Raw genomic sequence first — 25,351 nt, 5'->3', positions numbered from 1 at the left:
ATTTATTTATTTATTTATTTATTTATTTATTTATACAGTATCCTGCCTGTAGGCTAGAAGAGGGCACCAGATCTCATTATAGGTGGTTGTAAGCCACCATGTGGTTGCTGAAAATTGAACTCAGGACCTCTGGAAGAGCAGTCAATGCTCTTAACCGCTGAGCCTTCTCTCCAGGTCCCCCCACCCCCTTTTAAGTTTTTTTTTGAGACTGGGTTTCACTGTGCAGTTCTGGAACTTGCTTTGTAGATCAGGCTGGACTTGAACTCACAGAGATCAGCCTGCCTCTGCCTCCTCAGTGCTGGGATTAAAGGCGTGCGCCACCACCGCCAGGCAAGAGGACCTTTCATTGGGGTGGCTCCCTTGAAGTTTCAGAGATTCAGTCCTTTATCATCATGATGGGAGCATGATGGCGTGCAGGTAGATGCGATGCTGGAGTAGTAGCTGTGAGTCTTGCGGGCATCAGGGAAGAGACTGTGACACCGAGCAAAACTTAAGCAAAAAGACCCCAAAGCCCGCCTCTGCAGTGACACATTTCCTCCAGCAAGGCTACACCTGCTCCAACAAAGCCACTCCAATAGTGTCACCTCCTTCGGAGGCCATTTTCTTTCAGACTACCACAAGCCTGGAGAGATGGCCCAGGGATTAAGAGCACTTGCTGCTCTTGCAGAGGACCCAGGTTTGGATCCCAGCAGTCATATGATGGCTCAGAACTCCATCATAACTCCGGTTGCAGGGGACCTGATGCCACCCTCTTCAGACCTCTAGGGGCACCAGGCATGCAAGTGGTATATATGCTATGTACAGGCAAAATATTTATAGACATACAATATAAAAAAAACATGTAAAAGTACTAAAGATTAGCCAGGTGGTGGTGGCACACACCTTTAATCCCAGCACTTGGGAGGCAGAGACAGGTGGGTCTTCATGAGTTCGAGGCCAGCCTGGTCTACAGAGCGAGTTAGTTCCAGGACAGGTTCATATATATAGTCTTGCTCTGTTGCCTGTGCTAGCATTGAACTCATGGGCTCAAGGGGTCTTCCTGTTGCTTCAGATTTCTTAGTAGATTAGAGTAGGTAGTAGAATGTCACCCAGCCTGTTTTGGGCCTTCATTTTTGAAGAATAATTTCACTCAAGCAAAGCAGAGCCTTGACCCCATTCATCCAGCAAATAGGTGAGGAGTTTTGAGGAGGCACCAGGTGTGTGTAGGCACCAGGTGTGTGTAGGCACTAGGTGTGTGTAGGCAGAAGCGTCCAGGGTAGCCAAAGCAGAGTCCTTGTTCTCTGAGAAGGGAAGGGTGTGGCTGGCAGAGGAAACCAGAGATGCTAAGGCCGGGTGACTGGCAGGAATGTGAGAAGAGGCCAGTGAGGTTAGAGTGAGTCCGGCTTGAAGAGCTAACAGAGCTTCTCAGATTGAGCTGGGACGAGACCCTGAGGTGGTGGGAGAGATGAACCACAGCAGAGAAAGCGGCAGAACCAAGAGGGCTTTTAAACACCAAGTGAGTGCTGGAGCCCGTGCTAGAGTTCTAGGGATCAGATTTTGTCCGGGGGAGGTGGGTTTCAGAGGTAGGTGAGGGGCAGTCTTGGCCTTGGCTTTGAATGGTAGCTTTAAACCTGTCCCTTACTCAGAGACTGTGGCATCAGCTTCCTCAGGACAGAGAACAGCCTCCGCCCCCACAGGACTGCTGGGTAGCTTCCAAGAAGCAAGAGGCTCTTGAAGTGCTGAGCCCAGGGCTTGCAGTCTGCAAGAGCTCAGCTTAGACATGGCCAGGAATTTGAGAGTCAGAGGGAGCAGGCTGTTTTCCCGAGGCTTCAGAGTCAGAGAGTGGTGGGTCAGGGAGCCCGGTGGCAAGAGGAAACTTTGGTTTTCAGCTTGGATAAAAGGCCTGGTCTTGTGTCTTTCCCATTCCACAGACAGGGTCAGTATGACCCAGAAAGCTGCCTGGCCCAAGAGCTACCGCTTATATCAGCGGCAGAACTGTTCATTCAGCATTGCTTGTGGAGTGCCTGCTTTCTATCAGGCATTGGCTGAGGTACCCAGGGAAGATAGAAACCCTGCTCTGGTGCGGTGCACATCCAGTGGGGCTACCCAGAATAAAGGGGCAAGTGAAGTAGATTGCTAGAGAGTGACAGGACCATGAGGAGAAATCTAGTGGGCAAAGGGGAAGGAGCGCACGGACGGGTTAGCCTGCACAGTAGGGTGGAAGGGGACACTCGAGTGGAGTCTGGAGTGGGTAAGGAAGGACCTAGGAGAAATCTGGGGAAGAGCAATCCATGCTGAGGCAACAACCCATACAACGACCCTGATGGGGACACATGGCTAAGAAACACGTCTTAGTTGGTGTTCTATTGCTGTGAAAAGACACCACGACCAAGGCAACTCTAATAAAAGAAAGCATTTAACTGGGGGCTTGCTCACAGTGTCAGGGGTTTAGCCTGTTATCATTGTGGCGGGAAGCTTGACAACAGGCATGGCATGCATGGTGCTGGAGAAATAGCTGAGAGCTACATCCTGATCTGCAGGCTGAGAAAGAGAGGAGCTGGGTCTGGCCTGGACTTTTGAAACCTCAAAGCCAACCCCCAGTGACACACTTTCTTCAACTAGGTCAGACCTCCTGAGCCTTTTCAAATAGTGCCACTCCCCCATGACTAATATGAGCCTGGGGGTGACATTCTCATTCAAACCAGCACACTGTGTGTAGGAGGAACGAGGAGGCGATAGGAAGCAAGGGTTGGTGAGCAGAGAAACAGTTGGCTGATACTGTGGAGAACTGGGTTCCGATGAATTTACTCGGGTGCCCTTTTGCCAGCATTTAGGTCACTTAAAGGGCTGCTGCCCAAGTCTAATGTGGAAGGGAACACATGGGAACTCTGCAGAGCCTACATATCCAGATGACCTCTGCTCTGGAAAGATCTCCCACCGCACCTAAACCTGACCCCTGCAGAGCCTGCTCACCAGAGAACAAGTATGCTCAAGACAGGAAACTCATTTTATGGATAGAAAGTAGATTGTGAGCCGGGAAAGGATTAGGCTGTTCCAACGGGGTTCAATTAGCAATGCTCATTTGATCAGTAAAAGCCTATTTTGATGACTCCTCTCTCTCCTGCTCCAGGAGCTGCCCCATCCAGATCCAACACAGAGAGAAGGCAGCCTGGAGGCAATCCTCTGGGCCAAAGGGCCATCTGGAGCTGACTAGAAGATGCTCTGTCTTAAATGGCTTCTCAGGCTTGATAAGCAGAGAGAACTCTAAGGATAAAAAAGAGGTCCATTTATTGAAACTTGAGGAATCAAGAGTGGAGTAAGCAGGTGTCAAGAAGGAACACCACAACAGAGGAGCAGGCTGCTTTGAGGGGGAGAACTTCCTATTACTTGGGACATGTAAACAGCGTGCCCTTCCACTCCTCAAGAAAGCCAGGGACGAAAATGCCCACGGTTAGAGACTGCCTGAGTGACTTCTCTTCAAGCTCAAAAGTAGAGGCTTCCAAAGACCCTGGGGAAAAACTTCTGCCTCAAAATATCATCCTTTGGCTTATGATTAGAACTCCAGTTACATTTCAAGTGGCAAGTTTGGCTTCTGTGACACCAGGAGAGCTACTCTGGTGGGGTGATTTGAGTAGAGGGAGTGGATACATTGCATCAGTTCTGATGTGACCTTTAACCTTTACCTTTCCTCTGCCTTCTGAAAAAAGCAAACACACAGAATTTGACAATCACAATTCAATAAAACAGCCAGAGGTATCCAGTAGTTGAGAAGACTGGACCTTCAGTGGAGAGCATGTCTGAGAGATGTGGGGGGATGCCAGTTAGTAGACCTCTAGATAGAGGGTCTCTGCTGACTGTCAGGGCTGGTGGCACTGAGCAAGGCCAGGCTTCTGATCATCGTGAGCAGCACCACAGTGGTCATTCGGAGACTAGCTAGTGAGCCCTTTGTGTCCAGTCCATCAGCAGCCAGTGCTGGTTCCCATTGGTCAGATCCTTCCTTTGCGACGTCTTAACAGTACGTACTGCTTTTTCCTCTAAGCAAGGGAAAGCTGGGCTGGACCCCAGAGCTAGAGTGTGTCCTTCAAAGCCAGTGTCCCTCCTGTCTCCTCGGTCTGCTTGTCCCACCCTAGCCATTTTGTGAAGACTGGAACCATCTGTGAGGTGGTCACACAGAACTAAGCCAGGCTTTACTTGTTTCTTGGTGCAGTGGGCAGGAACAAGGTGGAGAGAAGTGGTCCATAAGGAATTAGGAAGCAGCTGAAGTGGGTGATGTCCCGCCTGGCTTCGGGCTGGCTGAGTGCCTGAGCAAATCTTAGAGTTTTGAATTCCATTTCTCCATAGATCTAGCTAGCTACAAAAGGGATTGTCCTGCACCCAGTCACCTGCTCCCCACATTCCATCACCATGTAGAGCTCACCTATGAAGGAATGAGTGGAGGAGGGATGTATGGTTGAATCAAAGGCTCTGGGGGCTTTGGGGCTCCCAGAGGGGCAGTGTTGGTGTAGAGAAGCTGTGGTTGGCCTGGCACTACCTCTAGGTTGTGGTGAGGGACACTGACCTGGGCTAAAAGCAAGATGGTAGAGGGTATACATAAAGTTCCTTATGCCGAGTGATGGTGGCGCACACCTTTAATCCCAATACTTGGGAGGCAGAGGCAGGTGGATCTCAGTGAGTTCAAGGTCAGCCTGGTCTACAAAGCAAGTTCCAGGCCAGGATAGCAAGGACTGTTACACAGAGTAAACCTGTCTCAAAACAACAACAAACAAACAAGTTACTTGTATTTCCTGTCCATTGTTTGTAGTCCAGTCCTGTCTACCGAAGGACCTAACTCCTGACTTTCTATCCCTTAGGGACCACCTTTAAAGCTTGATCTTTGTGATGGAAGGAGTTTCAGAAGCCAGTTTAAAGCAAAGTTTACTGGGAAGAAGGTTTAGAATAGATATATACGCATGGGGATTAATAAAAAGAGGTGCTCAGATGAAAGACACAGAGAGTGTGGGGGTGGGCTTCTCAGAGAGCCACACATAAATGTCGGTAGCCCATAGAAGCCACTCGGGTGACTCTCAAGATACATCTTAGAGGGCTGGTACCTGCACTCCCTCGATAAACGAGATGATAGAGTAGTTCCAGATGTTATTGTAATCTGGAAAAAATAAACCCACGGGTTGCACAAGGGGGGGTGGTGTAATCAAGAAATATCTTTTACTGTAAATGGGGCTTGTGAGACTCCTAGAGAATTGCAGGTTTTTTTTTCTGTTTTTGGTTTTTTTTTTTTTTTTTTTTTGAGACAGGGTTTCTCAGTAGCTATGGAGCCAGTCCTAGAACTCACTCTGCAGACCAGGTTGGCCTCGAACTCAGAGATCCACCTCTGCCTCTGCCTCCCGAGTGCTGGGATTAAAGGAGTCTACCATCACCACCACCCGGCGAGAATTGTAAGTTTGTAACTGGAAAAGGCCATATACTTTCAAGCCTTAAAGCTTGGCAAATTGCTATTTTAATAGTCCTCTTTGAAAATATCCGTCTAAGAGGAACACTGTCTCTATGTAGGCAACCTTCACAGCAAGAGTTAATTGTGCTAGAATTCTTGATCCTCAGCTGGCGAAAGTGTTACAATCATACTCTGGAATGAGGGTCCTTCTTTCCGTAAATGTCCGTGTCTTTTTAGCCTATTTCAGAGGAAACTAGCTAGGCTGGAGGGTGGGGTGCAGTTAATGGGCCCAAAGTAGCAGCGTAGGAGTCTCGATCTGAGGGACATCGTCCGGAGTCCCTCTGTAACCAGCAGTCTCTCTCCAATAGTGCCCTGGGACTTGTAGTCCTCCGCTTCTTGCCACTTGGAAGTGCGCCCCACGAGGCAGTGTTGGGAAACTACATTTCCCAGAAGGCCAGGAGGCGTTGGGGACACCAGAAAAGACTCCCGGCCGGCCGCGCTTCCTTAAATGTCAAGGGACCGGCTCCCCAGCCAAGTGGAGGGGCGAGGTCCCCACGTGTCACCTCCTGAGGAGGTTCACGGGGTGGAAGGAAATACGAGCCCGAAGCTGCACTTATGAGCAGCTCGGCGGCGGGACACGATTGCTGTGGAGGCTTCGGCAATATCGACTTCAGGAAGGTATAACTCGCACAGCAGTTCCGCTCAACCGAGAGGGATGGTCGAGGCCGGAGCCGGTAGGCGACGCCTACAACGCTTGGTGGGCGGGGCTACCCCGTTCCTAAGCAACGATGGGCAGGGACGGGAGGAGAGGGGCGGGCGCGATTGGTGGTGGTAGTAGTGGGGATTGCGGGAACGTGCATGAGTTGTGTCACCTCTGTTGTAGTATAGGGGAGCCTCTGTGTCTGTGATTATAAGGCCCTGGGAGATTGTGCATGGAAAGCTCTGGGAAGGTGTGAGCCTGGGGATTTGCATGTGAGTTCCTGGAGTTATGTAGTCGGAGTTGCACGACCAGCGTGTGAGTGTGTTCAGGGAAAAGGCGGCTAACTGCATTTGGGTGGCTGCTGTGTGGTAGTGTGGCAGGCGTCATTGTCCCTGGCTTCACACAGCTGGCCCCCCTCTTTGGCCTCCTGGTCAGAGGAGTGGAGAACACAGTGCCTGGTCGGGACGGGATGGAAGTGGTGGACCCCTGGCCACTTGGGACTTGGTTCGACATCCCACACACTCCTGGGCATCTCCCCAGGCTTCTGATTCGATCCGAGTCTCCTCTTCTGCTTGTTGCCTCCTCCTCCTGCTGCTTCTGATCCACTTCATTTGTTCCCTTTTTACATGTCTCCATGTGCACTTGTTCATTTATTCGCAGGCATGGTCAATATTCAGAACGGAACTGCTGAGGTCCAGTTTCTGGGGGCAGGCAAAGGCTGGCCATCGCTGAGCTTTCCTTCGTGTAAAGAGACTACAGGCATAGAAGTAGTTCTTGAAAGGAGAGGGAACTGATCTGATTTTAGAAGAGCAGGTGAAGGTTTGCCTTGTGTGCCAGGGAAGGGTAGAAACATAAGCAGTGAGTGATAAGCCATTGGGGTAGGAGTTCCTTTTGGAGAGACAACAGGCACACTGGAGGGAACATGCTCTTACCCACTGGTGTTAAGAGCATGAAGGACAGTTGAGGGGTATAGGTGGGCATTGGATGTTGGAGAAGAGCTTGCTTTAGAATATTTGTTACTGAAGAATATCCTCCATCCAGCTAGGTGAGTGGCAAGTCCTAAGTGCATCTCCAGCCTTTGCTCTCCCCCGCCTCACCCTATCTTCTCTTCATCCCTCCCCCCCCCCTTTTTTCTCCTGGGCATATGAGACAAGTGTTACCCCAGCCAAGGCTCCTGTGACTCACGCTTTCTAACACAGTGCATCAGCCACAGCAAGAATACTGGCTGGAGTGGTGGGTAACCTTGAACTTGGGAGTGGGGAAGATGTGAGGGGACAGGCAGGGGGTAGGAAACAAGACCTGTGTAGGCCTGGAGCCAGAGATGGGAATCTGTCCTGCCTGGGATAGCGCCCTGGGTGTGAAGCTTTCCTGTCCTCCCCCTAACCCTCTCAGTTCTAGTGGGTTTCCTATCCTGCACGCTCCCAGCCTCATATAGCTGAAGACCCAGGGGCGGTTCACGAGATAGGTCAGGATGATCCTTTTGACTAACATTGTGGGTTTTTTCTATCACAGCCTGGTCAGCACCATTAAGCTTCCTATTTCCAAGGGCTTTTTTTTTCTTAATAAAATAAAAGTAATAATATTTCTGTCTTAGTTACTTTATTATTGCTGTGATAAGACACCATGACCCAAGTAATTTATAGGGCAGTTTCTTGGGGGCTTGCAGTTCCAGAGGGTTAGAATACACGACCAGCATGGTGGGGAGTGTGGCAGCAGGCAGACAGGCTTGGCGCTGGAGCAGTAGCTGAGAACTCACATCTTGATCCAAAAGTAGGAGGCAGAGGTAATTAACTGGGAATAGCATGGACTTTTGAAGCCTCAAAGCTCATCCCCAGTGACACCCCTCCTCCAGTAAGGGCAGGTGTGGAAATACACCCTTCCCAAACAGTTCCACAGACTGTGGAACAAGTATTCGAACATATGAACCTATGGGGGCTGTTCTCATTCAAACCATGACATTATACAACATTACCATTGTGCTCTTATGCAGGAAATTTTCCTCTTTCAAAATCTCGGGGTAAAATAGTTAGTCCCTTGCCCAAGAAAACTTCAAGGTTCTTCTTCACTTGCGCTGAGGTGCTCCTCAGTGCAATGGAAGTGTTGTGTGTCCCATATATAGTTTAGACTTTTGTGCTGGGCACGTGCCTAATGTGTTCAAGACCCTGAATTTGATCCCCATCATCTCAACAAACAAAAGCAGTATTTTTTTTAAAGTAACCACATTATTTAAGGAGAAATATAAAAGAGGGGCTCAGTAGATGGCTTGTTCGGCAGAGTGCTTGCTTGCTATGCACACATGAGGACCTGAGTTCAGATTCTCAGCATCCACATGAAAGTTTGGGTGCAGCTTTAACACCTGTAAGCCCAGCTCTAGAGAAGTGGAGACAAGAGGACCCCTGGGTCTCTCTGGGCATCCAAGTCGGTGAGCTCCAGGTTTAGTGAAAGAGCCTGTCTCAATGGGGCTGGAGAGATGGCTCAGAGGTTAAGAGCATTGGGTGCTCTTCCAGAGGTCCTGAGTTCAATTCCCAGCAACCACATGGTGGCTCACAACCATCCATGATGAGACCTGGTACCCTCTTCTGGCCTGTAGGTATACATGCAGAACATTGCATACATAATAAATAAATATATCTTCAAAAAAAATAAAGTAGACATTTAATATCAATCCGTGGCCTCCACAAATACCACCATAAACACACAAAACAAAAAGCAAAGCAAAATTTTCCCAAACTACAATTTTCCTCCATATCACAGTTTTCTTATCTGTATATTACCTCATCCAGATTGAAAAAAATATAATTCCCTAAACATATAGCAGTATGTGTTGGGATGTGATTTAGAGCATATGATTAGACACCATGCCATTTAACATGAAAGACTTTGGCTTCCTAGGTTGCTGGGGTTTGCAGTGGGTGTGGGAACCCATCCTCTGTGGGCACTGAGGGATGTCTGTGTTTGGTTATTAACTGTGTATAAGGCTGTTTCACCATGTGGTGCTACATACAGCACTCACAGCTTCCTGTTGCTGGTGGCCGCTGTGCAGTACTGGACAATCCAGCTGTTGAGGAACAGGCCCTTAGCCAGGTACATGTTAGCCCACTTGGCTGTTACTATAGTCTTGTTTTTGTGTTTAGTTTAAAAAGTATTGATTAGGGCACAACCCAAGGTCCTTCTGTTCCCCAGTGTGGCAGTTGTATGAAGCAGGCTGAGAAGGGCCTGCCTACCTGTGTGAGTACTTCTGAAACTCAAGGTGCTGTCTGCTTAGGGCATCCAGGTTTGTAGATCACCTTGGGATACTCAGATCCAAGGAACGAGGGTCCAGATGGTACTTTTGCATGCCCAGCCATCTTCCCCCTTTTTATGAGAACTTTTCTGCTCAAGGGAGAAGGTGGGTGATAATGTCTCCAACTCAGCCTAGGTGTCACAAAATGTGCTTCAGTGTTGTAGAGGGCTGCTTGTTCAATCCAGCCGCCTGGCTTGTTTAGCCCTGAAATAACCACACAGAAACTGTATTAATTAAATTACTGCTTGGCCCATTAGCTCTAGCCTCCTATTGGCTGACTCTCACATCTTGATTTAAGCCATTTCTATTAATCTGTATATCGCTATGTGGCAGTGGCTTACTGGGAAAGATTCAGCATGTCTGACTCTGGCGGCTCCGTGGCGGCTCTCTGACTCTGCTTTCTTCCTCCCAGCATTCCATTTAATTTTCTCCACCTACCTAAGTTCTGCCCTATCAAGGGCCCAAAGCAGTTTTTTTTTTTTTTTTAATTAACCAATGAAAGCAACACAAAGACAGAGGACCTCCTATACCACTTCAGGTTTTGGTTTTTCATCTATCAGATGAGTATAGAAACAGCTATGGACAACGCTCTTCAGAGGTCAAAGCCCTGGACTCAGGAAGCTGAGGCAACTTCTCAGCCCCATTTGTGATAGCTGTGTCCGAGTGCACTGCTGGAGACCAAGCTTGGTGGCATACATGGTGTGACTTGACGATCACGGTACTCAGCTTTTCTAACGCTGTGACCAAATACCCTAGGGAAAAGATAAAAGGTTTAGTTTGGGTCACAGTCTCAGATGCTTCAGCCCATGGTCACTTTCTCTGTTGCCTTTGGGCTGGTGGTGGCATGGTACATCATCGTGAGGGCATGTGACAGCATGCTCTCTTCATGGTGACCAAAGCAAAAAGAGAGGTCTCCATATCTCCTTTGAGATATCCCACCGGTGACCTACCTTCCTCCCACTAAGCCCTATCTCCTGAAGCTTCCATTCTCTCAGCCGTCCCATCAACACATGGGCCTCAGGGGGTCCCTTCAGATCCAAACTAGAGCAACCCCTTCAGGGAAAGATGGTTGCTTGCTGCTAAAATTGTTTCTAATTGTCTCTTTCTTTTTTTAAAAAAGTAATTTATTAATTTTTATTTCTGTGCATTGGTGTTTTGCCTGCATGTATGTCTGTGTGAGGAATTCAGATCCCCTGGAACTGGAGTTATAGACAGTTGTGGGCTGCCATGTGGGTGCTGGAAATTGAACCCCAGAGTCCTCTGGAAGAGCAATCAGTGCTCTTAACTGCTGAGCCATTTCTCTAGTCCTCTTTCCTCCTCTTCTCCTTCTTCTTCCTCCCCCTCTCCTCCTCCTCCTCCTCCTCCTCCTCCTCCTCCTCCTCCTTCTTCTTCTTCTTCTTCTTCCTCCCCCTCTCCTTCCTCTTCCTCCTCCTTCTTCCTCTTCCTCCTCCTTCTTCCTCTTCCTCCTCCTCTTCCTTCCTCCTCCTCCTCCTTCTTCCTCCCCCTCTCCTTCTTCCTCATCCTTCTTCTTCCTCCTCCTCCTCCTTCTTCTTTCTTCTTGACAGAGCCTTACTGCATAGTTCTGGATGGACTGAAACTTGTTGTCTATATAGATCAGGCTGACCTCAAACTCACAGAGGGCCTCCTGTCCCCTGGCAACTGGAATTAAAGGAGTGCACCACCATACCAGGGTTAAATTAGCCCTTTAAACAGAGCATTGTGGTGCACACCTCTAATTCAAATACTTTGGAAGATGAGGTAGGAGAATTTTGAGTTTTAGGACTGCCTAGGCTACATGGTGAGACCCTTTCCAAAATCGGAACCAAACTAAGGCAAACCAAGACACCTTTCAGTTTAATTACTTCTAAAAGACCATGAGGCCATAATATTAGATGGTTTATTTGCGAACTTTTTAAGGACATACATTTTGACTTTAGGATTTTTTTTCCACTTAAAGTAGACTAGGATGAGAGCTTTCTTTGGTGTTCTTTGTAACCTTGGGTAAGTCTCAGATGCTACTTCTGCTTCTGTTGAGCCATGTGTGACTTCTAGCTTGGCAAATAACATTGATGCTGAGGGCTGAAGACCTTTGAGCTCCAGGGGTGCCTGCCTCTTGTTATCCTTCAAGTAAATTGCTGGGTTGATTTGGTATCATTCTTTATAAGATTGCACAGCTGTGCTGATGAAAAATGTAGCTTTTATTTTCCTTGTAGTATTTTTTACCTAGGGTTTTTATTAAGATATTGTTGGTCAGACCTGGGGTGGTGTGCATGAGTTTGAGACCAGCCTGGTTTACAGAATGAGTTCCAGCCAGAGCTAATAGTGAGTCCTTGTCTCAAACATTATCTATCTATCTATCTATCTATCTATCTATCTATCTATCTATCTATCTATCTATCTATCTATCTTATATATACACACACAACATACACACACATATAATTTATCGCTGGTTTCATAAACAAGTGAGAAACAGTCCCTCCTCTTGCATGTTCTGGAAGTGACCCTGTAGAATTGATATTATTTCCTTAAGTTTTTGGTAGAATTCATCCAGTGAAACCATCTGGACCTGGAGATTTTTCTTCCTTCTTTTGATAGTTTAAATTGTGAGTTCACCTTCTTTCATAGGCAAAGAACTACTATTTCTTCTTGAATGAATTTTGGTACCTTGTATCTTTCAAGAAAGGTGTGTTTCATCTTCATTGTTGAATCCATGGGCATAAGATTGTTCACAATGTTTCCTTACTGTCGTTTTAGTGAGTCAGATCTGTAGGGGAATCCTTTTTGTTGTTGATGTTGGTAACTGCACCCACAGTCATCTCTATCCCTTCTGAGAAGATACAGTTATTTTGGCCCATGCTCCCAAATGATGCCAGCTCATTGTGGTGGGAAGCTGATAGGGTGATGGCCCTTGTCCTCCGTGGCAGGACCTCCAGGCTGCTCCTTCCTCGGGTGAAGTCAGGCAGGAGCTGTTACTTACTTGTGCCTTGTCTCCTTTGCTTCTCAGTCAGTTTAATTAGAAGCTGGTCTGTTGCTTTCTTCCCCCAGAGAACAGGCTATAGGTTTGGTGTTTTGTTTTCTCCCCACCCACTAGAATAGGATTGATTTTTTTGCTCCTCTCTTACGTTTTCCTCCTGCCTATCGTAGGATGGTCCCCACTGTCCAGTGCTAGCTTTGAATCAGCATCTTCTGGTTCTTGCTTTAGGATATGCCTTCTAAGAGGTCCCCTCCAGAAGGTGAGAGGTGACACATTTGTTTTTCGTAGTCAGGATCTAGCAGGGCAAAAAGTTCAAGTGCTTGACACCAGAGCAGCCCTGCATACCTGAGCCTTCACGCTTGTATTTCACATCTGCTCAGCACTCTGTGCATGCGTTGTCTTGGGCGGCCATTCCTGACATCTCACTTCAGAGAGGGAACCTGGCCTCAGATTGGTCCTGGTGGCTGCTGTGAACTCTGTGGGAATCAGGAGGAAGGTGGAGCTCCTCCCTTCACCGGATCCCTCCTCAGATCCAGGCAGGCCTCAGTGTAGCAAATATGGTGGAAGGGATTCCTTAATATTAAATGTGTCACCTACTCCTCCTGGGGCATAGACCTAGATGGTTCCCAATATATGGTTCCCCTCTACAGGGCACAGGGAATGTTCCTGGATCTGCTGACAATACCAAGACCCTGGGACAGCTAGGAAGAGGGTATACAACCACAGAGGTCCTCCCCATGGCATAAAAGATCCTGTCCCTTTTCTGAGACAGCCCCATTCAGTCCCTTTATCCTTTGATGTGTATGGTACGTGCCACAGAGTGGCCCGTTACTGTCAGGTGATCAGTGCAACGTTGACTGTCCTGTGCTCTTGCTGTTTGTTTGGATGTCACAATGTGGCTTGCACCCTGGGTGCTGTTGACCCCCTGCAAATCATTCCCTAACAACAGGACATTGCTCTGAAGTGTGGCCAGGTCCCCAGTGCAGTGGAATTGCTGCTATGCGCCTCCTTCCTACCAGCCTGTGGGCGTTCTGCAGCTGAGTTCATCACAGGTGACCTGAGCTGTCCTTGGAGCCCAGCTCCCATTGCCTTCTGGTTCTGGTAGGTTGAGTCTCTTTAGCCTCCAGTAGGCTTGTGCCCATGAGGGAAGGTCTCTTCTTAAGAGTCAGGCTTCCCTGTTTGGAGCAGGTTGAAACTGGGAGGGGCCCCTCTTCTTTCCTGAAGTGGCCCAGATGGCACCTCTGGCACTGGCTGGAGGCAGAGCCTAAGCAGGAGAGCCAGGGTTCTTCTGTTCATGTCTGAGGGATTTGGGGTGAATTTTGGCTGATCCAGTTTTAAGGGGGCTTTGGGAGGTGGGCCTCTTGTCTCGGGTGTGGAAAGCTGGGAGCATGTTCTCCTGCTCTGGTCTCTGTTCAGCATCTGTCATTGCTCCCTAGGCTGCAGCTGCTTCTCCAGGCAACACTAACCCTCAAGGTGACCTGGCTTCCAAGTGAACTCCACACCTGCTGAGGCAGGCTGACCAGGGCACTGGGACCTGGCTGTGTGGCCATATTCTGGCTTAGATAGCTTTAACTGAATGACAGCTAGATGCCAGTCTTTGTTGGGTTCAGCCATGTTTACTAGTCTTTGAGTGCCTCAGTTTCCCTCCTTTGTCTAAGCTCCCACAAAGGTGGAAGCAGCATGTTCTTTCCTACCAACTTCACCCATCTTACGGTGGAGTTCCAGGATCCAGAAACTGTCTTTTTTCCTTGTCCCCTGAGGCGGGTGGCTTTCTCCTGGTGGCTGAAGTCCCTATCTTGGGGGTTTTCCTGCCTAGGATCCAGAAGGATTGGACTGGTCAAGGCTGGTGCTGGCCCTTACAGCCTGGGCTCTGCAGGTTTCTCTAGGCCTTCTTTATCTCAACTTCGGTGGGCCTAAAGATATGTCTTTTTTCAGGACTTGGTTCCCGGACCTTGTTGATGGGCTCTAGGAATGCTCTCGGGCCTGTCATTTTTTTGGTCGTTGACACCCTGTACTAGGACAGGCTCCCTTCATGGTGCTCAGCACTGGGAGAATGACACTGAGTTGAATTCTTAACAATTTCTAAAGGTTGTAAGAACATTTTTTGCCCCAAAGCCCATGGGGAAAGTGTCCACCTTGCTCCCATAATATGGTTAAGCTCACAGTTAAAAATTACATTGTTATTTATTTGTTTTGCATATGTGTGGGCATGCATCCACATGCCACAGCACATGAAGGGTTTTATAGGACCTGTAGGCCTAGGAGGTTCTTCTGTAGGAGCTGTACAGAGGCCAGACAGTGGAGCAGACAAGTAGGGGAGTAAGAATCTGCAAGGGAAGGTGGGGGCTGGGACTCAGGCGGGGTCCAGAGCCTCAGGCTTGCTAGCCCTCCCACCTTTGTCCTCCATGCCCTCCTCTACCTCAAACCTGCAGACCTAGAACAAACAAGCCCCACCTGGTGACTTCAAGCTGCCTTGGGAAGTCTCTCCTCTCCCTCCAGCTTGGTATTTCACCTCTGCCAACTCTCGAAAAGCATTGATTCATCCTTCAGCCCTGCAGAAATGCATATTTATGAAGCATAGTATATGGGTAGCTGGTGATTTCAAGTCTTGCAATCTTACAAGAAGCCATGCCTCTGTGTCCGGAGGGGCCTGTTAGTCATGTTGTCTGTCCAGCTGTCTGGTTGCTTGCAAAACTCCCTCCAGGGGCTGCTTTGGCAATTTCTTGTCTCTTTCCAAAGCCAGACTGGAGGAGGCCAGAGGGTGGCTCAGCCATGGAGCCCCTTGGAGATGACCATTAGCCTTCAAATTTTATTGATGATGAAACAAGGGCTTCTGTTCACTTAGCAAATATTTACTTTCTGCCAGCCTTGGCAGTCAGAAATGAAGACACAAAGATCAATAAAGACGTGGTCCTTAGCTTGAGGAGAGTTGCAAGACAGGGATAATGATTAGATAATCTCAAAGACTGCACCCCAGAAAGACAATAGAGTGTCTTGGTAAGGAATAGGGGACTGCTCCATCTGGGGCTTGAGGGGTGTGCAGGAGTTGTTCACAGTGTGTGGATGGATGATGGTATTCCTGGCATGCACAGCACCTTTGTGAAAGGATGGGTCGTAGGTGAGGGACTGGCCGGCTGTGACGGTCCACTTTGTGGGGTGGTATAGGGCCCACCTGCTGGTGTGCCATGATGAGCAAGCCAAGTGTAGGTGAGGAGGTGTGAGTGAGGGTGGCCAGCAGATGTGAGGTGCCATGTAGGAGGGCTCAGAAGGCCCTTTGCTATGCCCTGCGGGAGCCATGAGCACAGGGGTGGTGAGGGTAAGGGATGGATTGAGTGATTAGGTAAGGGAAGACGGAACAGATAAGACAATGAGATAGGGGTGTGGTGGGATGTGGGGCTATGGGTGCCTAAGCAATACAAGTTTTTGACTGGGGCTTGAAATGCAGAATAGGAAGGAGGGGTTGTGAGATATAAGGACTTCCTGCTGGGTAAGGATATGTGGTCCAGCTGAGGGACTTAACGTCAGCATTCTCTGGAAGTGGTCCGGCAAAGTCAGGACCCTGTGCCTACGCCAGCTGCCCTTCTTCTCTCTATTTTCTGCAGTTCCCCCCACCCCTACGAGTGGTTTGGCCCTTGTGGTCATGGATGCTTAATGCATGTCTCTCTTAGTGGGCTCTAGAAACTTTAGGGCTACACAGCTCCAATCCCCTCCTTTTCCAGTAAGGCAGCATGGTCTATTTTGAGGTCTGATCCAGTGGCTTTGTCTCGCATGAGTGACGTGTGCCCTGGGAGCACCTGACCTTACTCTCCACAGCCCAAGGTTGTGCTGAGAGGCCCTGATCTCGTCTAGGGCTTCCTGGGACTTTGTCCAAGGGCTCTGCAAGGCAAGCTTGCCTGCTATGTTGCCTGTGTGCTCTTGATCCATCAGCAGCCTGGGATGAGGTTGTGCCTTCAGGCTCATTCCCTGTGGGTTCCTGAGCGGGTTCTGAGTCAACACCCGAGTGTACTCACTGAGGTGTTTCACACGCACGCTCCTACACCAGTGCACTTGCGCCTGTAGCCTGTGTCTGTGGTCACCACAGCAGGATGGTGAGTAGAGCCAGGGAGAGTTCACAGCACTTATTTAGTCTGTTTTAGTCTCACCGCTCCTCTCCCTCACTTGCTTTGTTTTTGTTTATTGAGTCGGGCTCTCACCTTGTAAACTCGGTTGACCCGGAACTCACTATTTAGGCTAGACTGGCTCATGGAAATGAGCTTGCCTCTGCCTCCTTAGTCCTGGGATTACAGCTGTGCGCCACAAGGCCAGCTCTGGTTCTAGTTATGAGTAGTTATTGTAAACCTCTTGATGTGCCTGGTTTATAAAGTAATTTCTGTTGGCGGTACATGTGTATTAGAGCAGCAGCAATACAGTGTCTGTAGTTTGTGGTGCCAGCTGCAGGTTCGGCATCTGTAGAGGCCTTGGTGTATCCTTCGTGGATGTGGGTGGCTGCACATTGGGCTTGAGCACTTAGCATCTGTTTTGCCCACCTTTGGCTCCGTATCCTGGTGAGAACTGTGGCCTGATTGGGTAGAGAGCTCTCAGTGGAAGACTTTACTGCCCAGTAGCCCTTGAGTCACGCTAGGCAATGTGGTCTGCATGGCAGACTGTGTCTTCCCAATAGGCCATTACTGGGTGAAGCAAGATCCTGGGTAGAGGTTGCTTTCTCTCCAGGGATGGGCAACTCTGGCCGGGGATGGCAGACTAGTGAATGTAACACATTATTTCCTCTCCTTCCCCCAGTGTGGAGGATGGAAACACTCTTTGAAAGAAGTCATTCTATCCTGACACGAAACAGCTAAGCATGCATGAGAGCGGAGTCTGAGGAAAGCCATAGGCCTAGGGGATGAAGCCTTGCTTGTAGTTTAGTGTCTTTTATTTCAGCTGCCTGTGGGGAGACAACACAACATGCTGGTATCATTGACATTTTGGGCCTTTGAGCTTCTTCCTAAAACAGAAATTAAGGACGTTTAGAAAAAGAACCCAAGGACCCAGCAATACCACCCAGTCAGTGCCAGAGCTTCCTGACTGAAGAAAGGAGCTGGTGCCGAAAGTGGCTGGCTGCTCCTCTCCTCTCCTGTAGGCAGAGGCTCCCTCTCAGAGGGTTTATTTCCATGGGATATATGGAGACGTCCTCTGGTTGCCTCAGTGGGGAGGAGCTGCCATCCTCCAGTGGGTGGGAGCCAGCATCGGAGGCTGCCAGGCATCCTCAAATGCATAACACAGCTCAGGACTGACACCGGCCCCAGGTGTCAAGCCCTCAGAGCTTTCGTGAACAGATACAGCTGTTTACTGTTGTGGTTGGCGCTTCACACATGGCCCGTACCTTATTTCTCTAGGTTGGGCACGTAGGTGGTTTTGTTCTGGTGGTGCTATTGCAGATGGAATCCAAGGTTGTGTACATACTAGGCCAGCTCTGCCACTGAGTTTATACCCATACCCCCGGGCTATCTCCTGTGACCCCTGGACACTGTCACTGTGAACTGGAGGGGGTGCTGCTGTGTACTCTCTTCATGCTGTGTGTGGAGTCACCTCCATCCCCAGCTGCAGCCATACTGCTCCTCCTGAGGCTCTGGGAGAGGTGGCCATGGCCTGTGGCCATTAACTTTTACTGCTGCCTTCTGAGGCTGAGTTCCTCTTCCCGTGTGTGTTGGTCACCTGGGTTCTCCTTGGGTCTCCAGAGAATCCTCATCTGAGATTTCCATCACATCCAGGGTTAGTGTCACTTCCTTCTGAGGAGCCTGGCTTGGGAGCCATGGCCATCTGTGTACGGTGCTCACGAACACCTCCGCAGTCGTTAGTCTAGCACCTTCTGACAGTTGACATGGCTGACTGGTTTCAGCCTTTTATCTTCCCTCTTATGAGATTCAAGTGCAGTGACTCTGTCTGGACTTGGATGTCCCAAAGCTTCCTCTATTTTCCCAGAGGTCTTTGCATCCTGGGTGTTGCTAGACAGTCTCCTGCTGATGGCAATTCTGTCCTTGCAGGCAGATCTCTTCGTTATGACCTGGCTGCTGGGGTACGTGGACCCCACAGAGCCCAGCTTTGTGGCGGCTGTGCTCACCATTGTGTTCAACCCGCTCTTCTGGAATGTGGTGAGTACCATTGCACTGGCGCTGGCAACCCGGTGAGCCTGGTGTGGTGGGGTTGCTGCTTTCAGCAATCAGGCACATGGACAGAGGGGTAGACGGTGCCTCTGTTCTCTGCCTTCCCTGCCTGTCACTGTCCTCTTCCCTTCTCCCTCCCGAGGTGGCACTCAGTGAGTGTACACTGAGGGGAGTCTCTTGCCTTTGTGGAGGCCCTAGGTCAATGTCAGGGTGATCTGGGGTGTCCCATCTGCATGGTGGAGGGCTTCCACTTGCACCCGGCCTTCTCACTGGATGGCCTGGGCTGTCCAGGTTCTGACGCCTGCACCCGGCCTTCTCACTGGATGGCCTGGGCTGTCCAGGTTCTTTCCTGTTCTCTTTCCTGGGTTGCTCTATGGTAGCACTGTTTTTCTTACAGGAAATTTTGAAAGTGGCCCCCACACTGGGAGGGTTTGCCTGATGAAAGAGAGGGACTAAAACCTGAAGACAGCAATATCCAGTTCATTATGGCCCAAGTGCTCGCTGAGGCAGAGCCTGGGATGCCCTGTGATTGCCCTGGAGCTAGTCTGTAGAGGGCTGTGCTTGCTGTCAGCAGCGCACTGTTCCCAGACCATTGTCAGTTCAGCTGTGCTGGCGTGGAACACCGTATTCTTTTCCTCTGGTTTATGGCTTGGATCTTTTTTTCCACCTGGGGTGAGGATAGCAGAGTGGTTGGGGGCAGGGATGCTTGGCTCAGAGCCACCACCTTCTGAATGTTTTGTCCCTGCACTCCTGAACACACTGGACCTGCCTTAGGAGGGGGCTGCTGGGAAGGGTCCATGTTAGCCAAGACCACTGTGTGACCTCCCCTTGCTCCTCAGAAAGTACCTAGAGTGTACCGCTAGAGTGTGCCAGTGCTGGCCCTGGTTCCCGATAGCCTTCTGGCAAGACCATACACATGGTTCCTTGTGCCCTAAGCTTGCCATGTTCACTCCTCACTCACCCTGGGCTCTCTCTGTGCTGTGGAGCCAGCACACCAGGCTGCAGGACCCTGCAGGGGACAAATACTGATTTGAGCCATGAGAGAATGTTTCCGTTGTTTGAAAGGAGTCAGAGGACACTGGTAGAGGGCATTAAAGGGGCTCCTGGCCTGGCCAGGAGATTCCACTGTCCTCACCCACTCTCCATTAGATGTGGTGCGCACAGGACTCTCCTGCAGGAGGCTGTTGGGCTCCATAGCTGGACAGAGCCTGTGTTCTCGCTGCTGGTAGGCCTAGGCTGATTAGCAATTGCCTGAGTGTGTACTGGGCTCCCAGCACAGGGAGAACAGCTGGCCAAATGCATAATGGGTGTTGGGGAATCCTTTTAGTGATGTCCAGGTTCCCTTTGTTCATTTTCCAGGGACCCTTGAAGCAGTGTGTCTTTGCACACTTAATTTTGAAGCTGAGTTTGGATCATAGGAACAGCCCAAACAGCCCAGATTTGGAGACAAGTGACTGCCCTGTATCTGTGCATTTGTTATAAATGGTTCCTTTTTTTTTTTTTTGGTCATAAGTTTTTTGTTTGCCTCATTTTGAAAAGCATTATTCCTTGGAAGTATGTATAGTCATTAGTGGAAGAATGAGTGAGCTCTTTAGAGTCAGTTCAGAATGAGAAAAATGGCAGTGTTGCGGTTGGCTCAGCTGAAGCACCTGAAGGCCACAAGACAAGAGGCTGGAAGCCTAGCTCTGAACTTGGTGGGGACAGGAAGCTGCTGTGAGCTCGCGGATGCTGGAAGAGTAGTGCAGTATCTTACTGCATGCAGCACTGGGCGTGGCCAGGTACTGCCATTCTTACCCTGGGAAATGTGTTGGAGGAAGGTTTTAGCCCCTTTCTGTTGCTCTAATGCGGTGGTTCTCAACCTGTGGGTTGTGACCCCGTTAGGTGTTGAACAGAAGTTGCATATCAGATGTCTTGCATGTCAGATATGTACATTATGATTCATAACAGTGGCAAACTTACAGTTACAGTGTAGCAGTAACAGTAATGGTACGGCTGGGGGTCACCACGACATGAACTGTATTAAAGGGCCGCAGCATTAGGAAGGCGGAGAGCCACTGCTTTAGCAGAATAACTGGTGCTGAGAACTGTAGAGAAGGAAGAAAGATGTTGAATTCGTCATCTCTGGAAGAGCCCAACAGTGTGGTGCCAGCATCCTGGCAAGGGCTCCCTAGATACATCAGAGTATAACAAGGAAGCAGAAAGGATAATGGCCACGTGCACAGGAGGCCAAGTGTGTGTGTGAGTAGCTTTCCTTTATAAGAATTCACCTTCAAGAGAAAGAGCAGTCCTCCAAGACCAGCACCACTCCCATGCCAGGGGATCTGCCATGGTCAACCACCTCACGCCTGCCCTTCTTAAGGATTCCAACACCATCATGCTGGAAACCAAGCCTTTGGCACGTCGACTTTAGTGGACACATTGGAGTCATGTTCAAACTATATCAAAGAGATTTATTCTTCAGATTCTTATTGAGGGTACCAGTAAGAGTGTATGGGTCTGGCCCTGGTGCAGTGGCCTCCTAGGAAGGGCAGTAAGGGAGTGAAGATATAAATTGACCCCTCAGGGATAAAGCAGGTAAGAGGGAGAGACAGGGCAGTCAGAGAAGGTCTGTCTGAAGGGCTGGCTGAAACAACACTTACATAAGAGGGCCCTGGGTTTCTGGGGGAAAAGTTGCAGGACCTGAGTTGGTTTTATAGTGAGGGCAGTGGGGAGGCAGCCAGGCTGCGTAGAGGCCCAGATGGTGGCTTGCAGCAGAATTGGGGCCATGGAAGTGGGAGAAGGGGCAAGAAAAAGCCTGGCAGAATTGCAGAAGCAGCAATGTGCCAGTTCTGTGGACCTTGTGTGGCCAGCTGGCTGAGCTGGGCAGCTGAGGAAGGTAAGGTGTGAAGGATGAGCGTGGCTTGTCTCAGGGACAGTGATGTCCATGGAGCTTCAGGAGAGGCCATATTGGTCTCTTGCCTGTTGCTCTGATAAGATAGCACAAGCGAAAGCGACTTTTAGAAGACAGAGTGTATTTGACTTTTGGTTCTAGAGGGCTGAGCCCATCTTGATGGGAGGCTTGGCAACAAGGAGCAAGCATAGTAGCTGGAGCGGGAAGCTGAGAGCTCGCGTCATGAAACAGAGGGAACCAAATGAAAGTGCCAGGAGACTAAATTCTCAAAGCCCAGCCCGAATGACACTTTCTCTAGCATGGCTGGTTCGCCTAGGCTTCCCAAGCAGCACTACCATGCGGGGACCAAGTGTTGAAGGCACCAAAGGCTGAGTGTGGGTCTGTGCCTACGGTTGTAGAGTGGCTATCCTGGGCTGAGCCTGGGGACGCAGGTTGGCTCTTGGGTTTGTCATCTAACCCCTAGGCTTTAGCTGGAGGAAGTACTTTGGCAGCCTTGGGCTGGGTAGAGCCACTTCGGGTTGCAGCATTTGGACAGGTGAAGCCATCCTTCCTGGTCCACACCCATCTCAACCCTCTGTCCCCCCTCTCTCACTTGGGCCTCTGCTTACTTTTTCCTTGCTTCTTCACAGCTGATTTGTTTCCTCTCACCTTGGGGACCTTTGTTCTTGAGGCCTCTAGGAGTTCTCTTGTGTTCAGCCCAGATGAGGCCTTCTCAGCCCCTTTCTGCTGGGTCTCTGGGGACTTTCTCACCAGAGTCTTCCTTTCCTGGGGGCCAGCTTTTCTGATTCCTTGCTGCCTTTCTGGTGTTCTGCCCCTGCATGTGTTTCTTCAACCCCTCATATTTTTGAAGCTGGAAGATATGTATGGAGGTCCCTCTGTACAGAGATGAGGCTGTCTGGGCACAGCAAGAAGTGTCAAGGTCATGAAAACTGTGGCGGGGTAGGGAGGAAGGGGCCAGGATGCTCTCAGGGGACCATGTGTCGCCCTCACTGTGAGGTATGGCTCTCTGTGACCCAGACTCTGCTCAGAGGTCTAAAAGCCCACCTGCAGCCCATCTGGGTGCCTTCAGGACCCAAGGGGGCTGGCCAAGGTTTTCTCAATGTACCCTTCTCTCCCTGTCCCTGTAGGGGAGGTGTCGGAGGCCTGACCACCATCTCCTGCCTGGACACCAGGGTCTGTCTTCACCGACTACAGCTGTTGGTAGGAGTCATCGGGTGATGTCAGACCTGGGTCTGTTGCAGGCACTTGTGCTGCTCTAGCTTCTAAGCTGGTGGGTGTCACAGGCTCAGGATTACTGACAGGAGGGCAGAAGTACAGTTCTCAGCCTGGCCAGGGGCTTTTGTATCAAGAGTCTTTTTTTTTTTTTAACCCGCATCCTTGGTTACCCTGGGCCCTTACTGGATGTATAGTCCTTTTCCATGGTTTCTAGAAGACTTTTGTCCCTGTGGCCTGTGGTGACCTTGGTCAGCTCACCTCCCTGATCCTTCCCCCTCTCGACCTGCCTTTTCTGACTCTAGATTGCAGACATTTGGGGTCAGCTACAGAGTCCACTGTAGCGTGATCAGCAGCCCTAGCCCCTGCCCAGCTGAGGTCAGGAACACAGTGGACAGTGGCCTCAGTAGTCTGAACGCCCACTCTGTATCTCGTGCGTCTCCTAGTGCGACTGCTAGGACATTGCTCCTGACTGTATCCCAGAGTGCTCCAAAGTGCTTGCTTTTCCACGTTGTCTGCAACCTGCCCCATGGTGTTCTGGGTAGCAGCTGCTGTGGTCTGCATCTGAGGGGTCCAGCCCCTGTCTCCTTCAGTGCTCTGGTGAGCCTTGTATAGTCAGTGCCCGAGGAGTGCTGATGTTTTCATGAACACTTGCCTTCTGTGATGATGGCATCCAGTGAACACATTCTGTATCCATCCTACGTGCACACTCGTTCCTTCTGGCAAACCTGGGAGTAAAGCACTCACTTTGACAGGTCTATGACAGGTCCCTGGGGGATGGGGTAGATGGCTCTGTGCAAGCTCCAGTGGTTATGCTTTCTTGGTCAGAGCCCTGGAAAGCCAGAGCCTGGACCTCAGAAATGGCCTTGAGCTTGGGCTGTTTACGTGAGGAAATGTCACACAAGCTTTGGTATCCTTGGCCAGATGGAATGGATTGTCAACAACAGGCAGCAGCCAGCGGAGACAGCCTCTTTGGACACTAGGGCTGACTGTGATGGATCATAGAGTCTGGTCCTGAAATAGTTTGTCTCAGGGCCCTGGATCTGAAGTAAGGGGGGATGGGCTGCTGTTAAGACCCTTTTCAGGGGGCTAGAGAGAGAGAGCTCAATGGTTAAGAGCACTGGCTGTTCTTCCAGAGGATGTGGGTTCAATTCCCAGCACCCACATGGCAACTTACAACTCAGTTCCAAGGGATCCAACACCGTCACACAAACAAATGTACACATTAAAAAAATGAAATAAAAAATGAAACAAAATCTCATAACTGGATATAGTGGCACATGCCTTAATTCCCAGCACTTGGGAGGCATAGGCAGGTTGATCTCTGTGAGTTCAAGAAAAACAGCCTGGTCTATACAGTGAGTTGTAGGACAATCTAAGGTACATAATGAGACCCTGTCTCTAATAATAGTAATAGTAATAGTAATAGTAATAGTAATAGTAATAGTAATAATAATAATAATAATAATAATAATAATAATAATAATAATACAAAGACCATGGTCAGGACAAGTGGTGTGGCGGGGCAAAGCTCTCACAGGTTCCTTCCATGTAGTCTTGTTGCTGTAGATCCAGCCACTTCCTGAGGTCAGGGAGCAGTTGTCCTTCCCCAAAGGGGGAGGGGCATACCCCTACCCTTCTGACCCTTGCTTAGACCAGCTACCCACAGGCCACCAGGCTTCACAACCACTGCAGAGTAAGTCCAGCTGCAGGCAGATACCATCTGAAGGTGGCTATCTGTAGTCCAGAGGCCTCCCAGCGGCCCGAGACAATGGTCGCTGTGTCTGGGGAGCTAGTTTGAGAAAGGTCTTTCCCGTTTTCAGGACTTGGGAAGAACTCTCTGTGCTGTACACAGCGGGATATTTGCATCCTGGGCCTGGGCCTGATGGCACAGGTGCCTTGGAAGAAGTTTAGGGCCACTGGACAGTAGGTGGCACTGTGGGCTAGAGGCCTGCTTCCTGATCCCCAAGGAAGAAGAGGAGAATGGCAGAAGGGAAGGCGGGAGACAGGTGACAGTAAGGAAAGTGGAAGTCAAAACGGGGGAAGAAGTGACAGTGAGGGAGACAGTGACAGTGGGGGAGGTGACAGTCAAGGGGGAGGAGGGGAGGGGGAGGGGGAAGAGGTGATAGGCTGGAGGGAGGTGACGGTGAGGAAGTTCCTTAGAACTGGAGTGGATCACAGGGTGGTAAGGGTGTGCTTTGTTCTGGTGGTGGCCAGCAAGGGCCCTGGCCCCTCTGTCCCTCAGTGCCTTTCTCCTGTTACCACTCTTCTGTTTTCAGATTCCAGCCTGCTCTCTCCCTCTTTTCTTTTCTTTTCATCTTCTTTTTTTATAATTAATAAAAGAGTTGTTTATTTAAAGGGAAAAACTTACAAATCACCGTCCTAGACAACAGCCCTCTGCAGGACCAGGAAAGGAGTCTAGTAGCCGGAAGCAAGAGAGCTAGCACATGGCTACCGCTGCTTTTTAAAGCAAAAGAGACTACGCCCAAGTGGGCTGGTATCTTAAAGGCTATTGTCTGAAGAAGCAGAAGGAGCTCCCGTAGCACCTCCCCCTTTTGTTTAAGTAACAGAGTTCTAAACCCAATACAAAAAAATTTACACTAGGAACAGATATTAAGTATAAGATTAGAATTACAATAGCATAAACAATATTAAGCAAGGAACATATGCTAAATGTTTTAATAAATATTCTATCCTATGGAGTCTAAGTCTTGTATAGGAAATGGCTTGGCTAGATCA

The 25,351-nt window shown here is 49.7% G+C and overlaps 1 protein-coding gene and 1 long non-coding RNA gene across 4 annotated transcripts in view; both read left to right on the top strand.

Moving 5' to 3' along the window:
- Window positions 1-5,879, top strand: part of LOC126514587 (uncharacterized) — an 8,708-nt gene extending 2,829 nt beyond the window's left edge. The window contains exons 3-4 of the long non-coding RNA XR_007595624.1: window positions 3,110-3,994; window positions 5,776-5,879. This is a non-coding gene — a long non-coding RNA (uncharacterized lncRNA). The remainder of the gene's footprint in view (window positions 1-3,109; window positions 3,995-5,775) is intronic.
- A 44-nt stretch (window positions 5,880-5,923) lies between these two features.
- Window positions 5,924-25,351, top strand: part of Pemt (phosphatidylethanolamine N-methyltransferase) — an 82,817-nt gene continuing 63,389 nt past the window's right edge. Inside the window, exons 1-2 of one of the 3 annotated variants that reach the window (XM_050163561.1) lie at window positions 5,924-6,085; window positions 18,391-18,498. In XM_050163561.1, coding sequence (XP_050019518.1) covers window positions 6,023-6,085; window positions 18,391-18,498 — 171 coding nt within the window. In that variant the 5' untranslated portion in view covers window positions 5,924-6,022. Of the gene's footprint in view, window positions 6,086-18,390; window positions 18,499-22,360; window positions 22,601-25,351 lie in introns of those variants that run through there. The other 2 variants (XM_050163562.1, XM_050163560.1) reach the window with 2 other exon arrangements.

Source organism: Alexandromys fortis, unplaced genomic scaffold, assembly GCF_014885135.2.
Source record: "Alexandromys fortis isolate MF-2015 unplaced genomic scaffold, M_Fortis_MF-2015_v1.1 scaffold_149, whole genome shotgun sequence".
NCBI lineage: Eukaryota > Metazoa > Chordata > Mammalia > Rodentia > Cricetidae > Alexandromys > Alexandromys fortis.
This window is presented reverse-complemented; position numbering and strand designations above follow the sequence as displayed.